Here is a 10,300-nt window from a genome sequence, read left to right as displayed (position 1 = left end):
TGTGTGTGTGTGTGTGTGTGTGTGTGGGCAGGTATGCATGGATGTGGTGTGTGTATGTATGTGTGTGTGTGTGTATGTGTGCATGCACACCTTTGCATGAGTGTGGGCTGTGTATATTTTGTGTATATTATTACAGAGTCTGTATGTTGATGCATTCATACATCTTGGTGAATGGGAATGTCTGCATGTTCCCCTGATGTGTGGGAATCTGGAGAACAAAGTACATGCATTGAGTTTTCAGACGTGTGTGTATGTACCTGCTGTGTGTCACCATTGGTAACAACTTCATTTCTGGGTTTTCATGAAAGTGTGTATGATCATTAGATGCATCTGTTCTCTGTCAAAACAATCAACTATATATTGAAGTGTGTGTGTGTGTGTGTGTGTGTGTGTGTGTGTGTGTGTGTGTGTGTGTGTTGTGCCTAACTTTCTTCTTCCAGGTGTTTTTTTTATAGGGTTCTACAGGTTTTATATTGATGGTGTTTTCAACCCTGTGCAGTTAGCTGGGCTATAAGCAACAGTGATGATGATGATGATAACATATCACAATAATGATAATAACAATGATAATTATGATGACTATGATGATGATAATCCTGCAGTATAAGAGAGCAGTATCAGAAGTGAAGCAGAACTATTCACTGCATGCCATATCACTCACACAGTCCTTAGGATCACTGGTATTAATGGTGTTTCATGAAACATTATTGGTTCATGTGTTTCATGTTTTATTTCTTGTATGTTTTCCTGTGCTGTCATGCGACATAATGCACTAATGTTTTTGTATTGTTTCATGGGAGATACTTAGAGCCCACTATATATGGGGAATTTGCACTGTATAACTTCACTGTATTATCTATTGTTGTGCTTTTATTATTATCATCATTAGCATTAGCGCTATTACCAGTAATACTTTTAACAGCATCATTGTCATTATTATCATTATTGTTATTATAGGGAAGCAAAATTGCACTGGCTCTTAGTGCTGCAGCCTTGGGGGCTAGCTGGCCTTTGGGAACCATCCCAACACCGACTGTCCTAAAACCCTCTTGGCCGAGAGAGTGGGGATGTAACTTGGGCAAGACACTCTCCACTATAATCAAATTCTAGCCTGGATAGTTTGGATGCCAGTTGCCTCCTCTGCTGTAGTGATGGTCATAGTTGGATGTGACTGTCTGTCTTGCATACATTATTAAATATCAGTATAAAAGAAAGCAGAAGATGAGTTAACACCCAGTGAAAGACGGTTTTTTTTTTCTCAAGGCCTGACTAAGTGCTTTGGGTTACGCTGCTGGTCAGGCATCTGCTTGGCAGATGTGGTGTAGCGTATATGGATTTGTCCGAACGCAGTGACGCCTCCTTGAGCTACTGAAACTGAAACTGAAACCGGAAGACGTTGTGTGTGGCAGGTGGTTGACGAAGGCTGCTCAGGCCCCACCATCACCCACACCCAGGGCCTGACCCCAGTGGAGCAGCGAGGCTCGGGGAGCACCGGCCATGTGAAGACCCGAACCCGAACCAAACCCACGTCTGGCACCAGCAGAGACGCTCATCACCGGGGCTCCCGAGGAAGGGTGACTCCGGTCAGCCCCATGGACACCAAGACAGATTTGGACATGCACGAGGTGGACCTGGGGGACGGAACTAACGGCACCTCCCTCAGCGCCAACAACAACATGGCGTCGGACAAAGACCCCGGGGGAAGTGGGGACCACCTGAGAGTGGACGACGCCAAGACGAAGGGGAAGGACAGCACAGACTCGGACAGTCTGTACTCACTGTACATGGAAAGTGACTTTCGCTACTACTTTCAGCACCCCTACGCACGGCTCTTCGTCGCCTACTTCGTCACCTTCTGCAACTTCCTCATCTACGCCGAAGACCCTGTGGCGCACAGCCGCAAGGAGTGCAACATCCCCGTCATCGGGAACTGCTTCGCCTTCGTGGGGACCCGCTATCCCCCCAACGCCTGGAGTCTGCTGAAGGTGCTTCTGTGGCTGGCGGGCACTGTCGTGGGGATGGTGGTGGGCAAACTGCTCTTCCACACACTGCTCTTCAGTGAGTCACTCTTTCTCTCTGGTTGTCTGCCCTTGGTGTTCTTCTTTAACCCCTTGACTGCTGGCCTTGCGTGAAGTGAGATGTGTGTGGTGTGGGTCTGAAGGTACGTTGTCAAGGTTTGAGATGTGTGTGGGTCTGAAGGTACGTTGTCAAGGTTTGAGATCTGTGTGGTGTGGGTCTGAAGGTACATTGTCAAGATTTATCAACACCATCTTTTGAAATGGTTACATTCTTTGACAGAAAACTTTTCTTTCCATTAAATCCAAGACAAAATTATTGTAATCAGAACAAAATCCACATGTCTACCTTTGGCTGACTTGCTGGTTGTTTGTCTGTCTGTTTCTCTCTCTCTCTCTCCCTCTTTTTTTTCTCTCTCTCTTCTCTCTTTCTCTCCCTCTCTTCTCTCTCATTTCTCTCTCTGAGTCTGTCTCTCTCCCTCTCTCTCTCTTCTCTCACATTTCTCTCTTTCTCCTTCTCTCTCTGTCTTTTCTGTCACACATTCCAAGAGATAGCCACCGTCACATGACCCACCCATGACCACCAGAATGTCTGAGGAGCAAATGAAGAGATCACACAACACATGCCACGTTCACCACATTCACCTTTCCACAGATCGCCTGTTTCGCCTCAAGATGTTTTCCGACGACAAAGGGTCGTGGATGACCATGTTCCTCAGCACCATCCTGTGCGTGTTCATCTTCTCCTACCTGTACAACGCCTTTCTGCTGATTGGTGGAGACGCTACGACTGATTACCGCATCTCGCCCTACATGTCGGTGGGAAACCACATCTTCATGAAGGTGGCTGCTTGTGGTACCTGGTGTGGTGACTTCTTCACTGCCTGGATGGTGAGATGCCTGATAACTTGTTTCATATATATATATTTATATTGATGATAATAATAAATAGACATTTGGTACGCCCAATCTAATGGTACAAAATCCCTGGGCGTTTTTACAATGAAAAATACAATGATGTATGCATACTAAAAACATGAACACGAATACGCCTGCACACAGAAATCCTCCCACTCCATTTCCAACCCACAAACCCACACCCAGTCCTCACAGGATGTAGACATGCACGCACAAGCAGAAGTAAAAAAAAATAACTTGACATATTACCATTATTGATACTTATATGGTGCTTATCTTCTGTCTGAGACCAAGCTCTAAGTGTTCTATAAACACAGAGTCATTCACACAACAGTCTGTCTACCTGGGTAGAGCTGAACGACATCTGCCTTTGACGCTCATCATCTGTTTCCTGTCTCATTTAGTCAGGCTTCAGTCATGTGCACACAATCGCACTTCGGTCAAAACTAGAGTGGATTTTTATTTTTCTTCGGAATTTTGCCGGGGACAACCTTTTTGTTGCCATGAGTTCTTTTGCATGTGCTTAGTGTACCCAGTTTCCCCCAACTCAGCATTCAGCCCCCCTCCTCCTCTCCTACCTTTTATATGACAACATTGGTGCTGTAACAGAATGTCTACGATCACCAACAACATTGGTGCTGTAACAGAATGTCTACGATCACCAACAACATTGGTGCTGTAACAGAATGTCTACGATCACCAACAACATTGGTGCTGTAACAGAATGTCTATGATCACCAACATTGGTGCTGTAACAGAATGTCTACGATCACCAACAACATTGGTGCTGTAACAGAATGTCTACGATCACCAACATTGGTGCTATAACAGAATGTCTACGATCAGTAACAACATTGGTGCTGTAACAGAATGTCTATGATCAGTAACAACATTGGTGCTGTAACAGAATGTCTACGATCAGTAACAACATTGGTGCTGTAACAGAATGTCTACGATCACCAACAACATTGGTGCTGTAACAGAATGTCTACGATCACCAACAACATTGGTGCTGTAACAGAATGTCTACGATCAGTAACAACATTGGTGCTGTAACAGAATGTCTACGATCACCAACAACATTGGTGCTGTAACAGAATGTCTACGATCAGTAACAACATTGGTGCTGTAACAGAATGTCTATGATCACCAACAACATTGGTGCTGTAACAGAATGTCTACGATCAGTAACAACATTGGTGCTGTAACAGAATGTCTACGATCAGTAACAACATTGGTGCTGTAACAGAATGTCTACGATCACCAACAACATTGGTGCTGTAACAGAATGTCTACGATCACCAACATTGGTGCTGTAACAGAATGTCTACGATCACCAACAACATTGGTGCTGTAACAGAATGTCTACGATCACCAACATTGGTGCTGTAACAGAATGTCTACGATCACCAACAACATTGGTGCTGTAACAGAATGTCTACGATCACCAACAACATTGGTGCTGTAACAGAATGTCTACGATCACCAACATTGGTGCTGTAACAGAATGTCTACGATCACCAACAACATTGGTGCTGTAACAGAATGTCTACGATCACCAACATTGGTGCTGTAACAGAATGTCTACGATCACCAACATTGGTGCTGTAACAGAATGTCTACGATCACCAACAACATTGGTGCTGTAACAGAATGTCTACGATCACCAACATTGGTGCTGTAACAGAATGTCTACGATCACCAACATTGGTGCTGTAACAGAATGTCTACGATCAGTAACAACATTGGTGCTGTAACAGAATGTCTACGATCACCAACAACATTGGTGCTGTAACAGAATGTCTACGATCACCAACATTGGTGCTGTAACAGAATGTCTACGATCACCAACAACATTGGTGCTGTAACAGAATGTCTACGATCAGTAACAACATTGGTGCTGTAACAGAATGTCTACGATCAGTAACAACATTGGTGCTGTAACAGAATGTCTACGATCACCAACAACATTGGTGCTGTAACAGAATGTCTACGATCAGTAACAACATTGGTGCTGTAACAGAATGTCTATGATCACCAACAACATTGGTGCTGTAACAGAATGTCTACGATCACCAACAACATTGGTGCAGTAACAGAATGTCTACGATCACCAACATTGGTGCAGTAACAGAATGTCTACGATCACCAACATTGGTGCTGTAACAGAATGTCTACGATCACCAACAACATTGGTGCTGTAACAGAATGTCTACGATCACCAACATTGGTGCTGTAACAGAATGTCTACGATCACCAACAACATTGGTGCTGTAACAGAATGTCTACGATCACCAACAACATTGGTGCTGTAACAGAATGTCTACGATCAGTAACAACATTGGTGCTGTAACAGAATGTCTACGATCAGTAACAACATTGGTGCTGTAACAGAATGTCTACGATCACCAACAACATTGGTGCTGTAACAGAATGTCTACGATCAGTAACAACATTGGTGCTGTAACAGAATGTCTACGATCAGTAACAACATTGGTGCTGTAACAGAATGTCTACGATCAGTAACAACATTGGTGCTGTAACAGAATGTCTACGATCACCAACATTGGTGCTGTAACAGAATGTCTACGATCACCAACAACATTGGTGCTGTAACAGAATGTCTACGATCACCAACATTGGTGCTGTAACAGAATGTCTACGATCACCAACATTGGTGCTGTAACAGAATGTCTACGATCACCAACAACATTGGTGCTGTAACAGAATGTCTACGATCACCAACATTGGTGCTGTAACAGAATGTCTACGATCACCAACAACATTGGTGCTGTAACAGAATGTCTACAATCAGTAACAACATTGGTGCTGTAACAGAATGTCTATGATCACCAACAACATTGGTGCTGTAACAGAATGTCTACGATCACCAACATTGGTGCTGTAACAGAATGTCTATGATCACCAACATTGGTGCTGTAACAGAATGTCTACGATCACCAACAACATTGGTGCTGTAACAGAATGTCTACGATCAGTAACAACATTGGTGCTGTAACAGAATGTCTACGATCACCAACAACATTGGTGCTGTAACAGAATGTCTACGATCACCAACATTGGTGCTGTAACAGAATGTCTATGATCACCAACATTGGTGCTGTAACAGAATGTCTACGATCACCAACAACATTGGTGCTGTAACAGAATGTCTACGATCACCAGCAACATTGGTGCTGTAACAGAATGTCTACGATCACCAACATTGGTGCTGTAACAGAATGTCTACGATCACCAACAACATTGGTGCTGTAACAGAATGTCTACGATCACCAACATTGGTGCTGTAACAGAATGTCTACGATCACCAACAACATTGGTGCTGTAACAGAATGTCTACAATCAGTAACAACATTGGTGCTGTAACAGAATGTCTATGATCACCAACAACATTGGTGCTGTAACAGAATGTCTACGATCAGTAACAACATTGGTGCTGTAACAGAATGTCTACGATCACCAACAACATTGGTGCTGTAACAGAATGTCTACGATCACCAACAACATTGGTGCTGTAACAGAATGTCTACGATCACCAACAACATTGGTGCTGTAACAGAATGTCTACGATCACCAACATTGGTGCTGTAACAGAATGTCTATGATCACCAACATTGGTGCTGTAACAGAATGTCTATGATCACCAACATTGGTGCTGTAACAGAATGTCTACGATCACCAACAACATTGGTGCTGTAACAGAATGTCTACGATCACCAACAACATTGGTGCTGTAACAGAATGTCTACGATCACCAACATTGGTGCTGTAACAGAATGTCTATGATCACCAACAACATTGGTGCAGTAACAGAATGTCTATGATCACCAACAACATTGGTGCAGTAACAGAATGTCTATGATCACCACCAACATTGGTGCTATAACAGAATGTCTACGATCACCAACAACATTGGTGCTGTAACAGAATGTCTACGATCACCAACATTGGTGCTGTAACAGAATGTCTACGATCACCAACATTGGTGCTGTAACAGAATGTCTATGATCACCACCAACATTGGTGCTGTAACAGAATGTCTATGATCACCACCAACATTGGTGCAGTAACAGAATGTCTATGATCACCAACAACATTGGTGCTGTAACAGAATGTCTACGATCACCAACAACATTGGTGCTGTAACAGAATGTCTACGATCACCAACAACATTGGTGCTGTAACAGAATGTCTACGATCACCAACAACATTGGTGCTGTAACAGAATGTCTACGATCACCAACATTGGTGCTGTAACAGAATGTCTACGATCACCAACAACATTGGTGCTGTAACAGAATGTCTATGATCACCAACATTGGTGCTGTAACAGAATGTCTACGATCACCAACAACATTGGTGCTGTAACAGAATGTCTACGATCACCAACATTGGTGCTGTAACAGAATGTCTACGATCACCAACAACATTGGTGCTGTAACAGAATGTCTACGATCACCAACAACATTGGTGCTGTAACAGAATGTCTACGATCACCAACAACATTCATGCTTTCACAGAAAGCGTGTTCCCAAATGCAGCAGCACCTTTTTTTTGTGTGTGTGTGTGTCTGTGTGTGTGTGTGTGTCTGTGTGTGTGTGTGCGTCTTTCTCCATGTGCAGTCGCATTGGTTTTACTGTCAAGGTGGATTTTAGGATAGAATTTTGTCACTGACAAATCTTTTGACATATGAATGATAAGTGGATGGCATCAGATTGATAAAAGGATTGACCCATGATTGTGGCTGCGTCAGGTGACAGACATGATGAAATGATTTGTAGGATTGATAAAACAAGTGAGATATGATTGATAAAATAAATGCTACAGGATTGATGAAATGATTGGCACATGGTTGTGTTGTTGCAGGTGACAGACATGATGAAATGATTTATAGGATTAATAAAACAAGTGAGGTATGATTGATAAAATGAATGCTACAGGATTGATGAAGTGATTGCCACATGACGGGCGCAATAGCTGGGTGGTTAAAGCATTGGACTTTCAGTCTGAGGGTCCCGGGTTCGAATCACGGTGACGGCGCCTGGTGGGTAAAGGGTGGAGATTTTTACGATCTCCCAGGTCAACATATGTACAGACCTGCTAATGCCTGAACCCCCTTCGTGTGTATATGCAAGCAGAAGATCAAATACGCACGTTAAAGATCCTGTAATCCATGTCAGCGTTCGGTGGGTTATGGAAACAAGAACATACCCAGCATGCACACCCCCGAAAGCGGAGTATGGCTGCCTACATGGCGGGGTAAAAACGGTCATGCACGTAACAGCCCACTCGTGTACATGCGAGTGAACGTGGGAGTTGCAGCCCACGAATGCAGAAGAAGAAGAAGAAGATTGCCACATGGTCATGTTGCTGCAGGTGACGGACATGGTGAAATGATTGCCACATGACTGTGTTGCTGCAGGTGACGGACATGGTGAAATGATTGCCACATGACTGTGTTGCTGCAGGTGACGGACATGGTGAAATGATTGCCACATGACTGTGTTGCTGCAGGTGACGGACATGATGAAATGATTACCACATGACTGTGTTGCTGCAGGTGACGGACATGATGAAATGATTGCCACATGACTGTGTTGCTGCAGGTGACGGACATGATGAAATGATTACCACATGACTGTGTTGCTGCAGGTGACGGACATGATGAAATGATTGCCACATGGTCGTGTTGCTGCAGGTGACGGACATGATGAAATGATTGCCACATGGCTGTGTTGCTGCAGGTGACAGACATGGTGAAATGATTGCCACATGGTCGTGTTGCTGCAGGTGACGGACATGATGAAATGATTGCCACATGGTCGTGTTGCTGCAGGTGACGGACATGATGAAATGATTGCCACATGGCTGTGTTGCTGCAGGTGACGGACATGATGAAATGATTGCCACATGGTCGTGTTGCTGCAGGTGACGGACATGATGCTGCAGGAGAGGCTGTACCCCATGTGGGCGCAGCGGGTGCGGCGCTGGTGGAACACCCGCTACAACCGCATCATCCTCTTCTGGGTGGTGGTGGTCCTCACCTCCTTCATCGTCATCTTCGTCATCGCCACCGACTACATCCAGTGGGACAAGCTGAACCGAGACTTCCTGCACTCCAACGAGCTGTCCCGCGCCTTCCTGGCGTCCTTCATCCTGGTCATGGACATCGTCATCATCATGCAGGTCTGGCGCCGGGGGACTGCGGGTTGGGGGGGGGGGGGGTGTTTGGTGATGGTGTCCATATTTTTTGACTCACTTGTGTAAACAAAGTGAGTCTATGTTTTAACCCGGTGTTCGGTTGTCTGTGTGTGTGTGTGTGTGTGTGTCTGTGTGTGTGTGTGTGTGTCCGTGGTAAACTTTAACACCGACATTTTCTCTGCAAATACTTTGTCAGTTGACACCAAATTTGGCATAAAAATAGGAAAAATTCAGTTCTTTCCAGTCATCTTGTTTAAAACAATATTGCATCTCTGGGATGGGCACAAAAAAAAAATAAAAAAAGAAGCCTAATTATATGCAAACTGCATTTACTGTTTATATTTTTTGTATTCACTAAACTTGGCACTTTGACCTCTTATTCTGACACAACAAGAGGAGTCATTATTATAATTTTTTGTTCAAACAGGAACTTCTTTTGCTAATCATGGAATTTTTATTTATTTTGCAAACGTTTTGGTGCAGATAGTAAAAAAGGGAAATTACTCTGTAATTAATGCTAGGGGACGTAATTTATCACAAGTGAGTCTTGAAGGCCTTGCCTCTCTTGTTCTTTTTTTTTCTTGCTGCTCCATCGTCTGCACCGTTTCAGTGGCATTACTCCCACACTGCTTATTCTGGGTCCCACATGCATACACAGCCACATCTGGGTTTGTCTGTGGCAGTCCCCAGTGCCGGTAGGTCCACAGGGAACTCATCGATGTCAGGTTGCCAGGAGGCCACACACCAGAGGAGACCCTGCACTGCTGCTGAGTCACTTCTGTGGTGTTCGGAAGTGCCTGTTCTGATTTAATGTACTTAGGACGCCGCCTGCTAAGCCCCCTACTTATGACAGTAACGGCTGAGTCACAGAGCCAGACTGATGGATATTTATGGAGAGCCTGTTTTCAGTCATAAAGTTACTTATATAGTGCCTATCTTCAGTCATAAAGTTACTTATATAGTGCCTATTTTCAGTCAGAAAGTTACTTATATAGTGCCTATCTTCAGTCAGAGAGTTACTTATATAGTGCCTATCTTCATTCAGAGAGTTACTTATATAGTGCCTATCTTCATTCAGAGAGTTACTTATATAGTGCCTATCTTCAGTCAGAGAGTTACTTATATAGGGCCTATCTTCATTCAGA

The 10,300-nt window shown here is 44.0% G+C and overlaps 1 protein-coding gene across 1 annotated transcript in view; it reads left to right on the top strand.

Annotated features, from left to right (window-relative positions):
- LOC143301529 (transmembrane protein 117-like) overlaps positions 1 to 10,300 on the top strand; it is a 40,328-nt gene that overhangs the window by 16,122 nt on the left and 13,906 nt on the right. Inside the window, 3 exon segments of the mRNA XM_076615887.1 lie at positions 1,410 to 2,058; positions 2,671 to 2,906; positions 8,883 to 9,140. Coding sequence (XP_076472002.1) covers positions 1,410 to 2,058; positions 2,671 to 2,906; positions 8,883 to 9,140 — 1,143 coding nt within the window.

The sequence above is a fragment of the Babylonia areolata genome, chromosome 27 (genome assembly GCF_041734735.1).
Source record: "Babylonia areolata isolate BAREFJ2019XMU chromosome 27, ASM4173473v1, whole genome shotgun sequence".
In the NCBI taxonomy this organism is placed as follows: Eukaryota; Metazoa; Mollusca; class Gastropoda; order Neogastropoda; family Buccinidae; genus Babylonia; species Babylonia areolata.
Note: the sequence above shows the minus strand (reverse complement) of the source record. Positions and strands in the feature narration are given on the sequence as shown.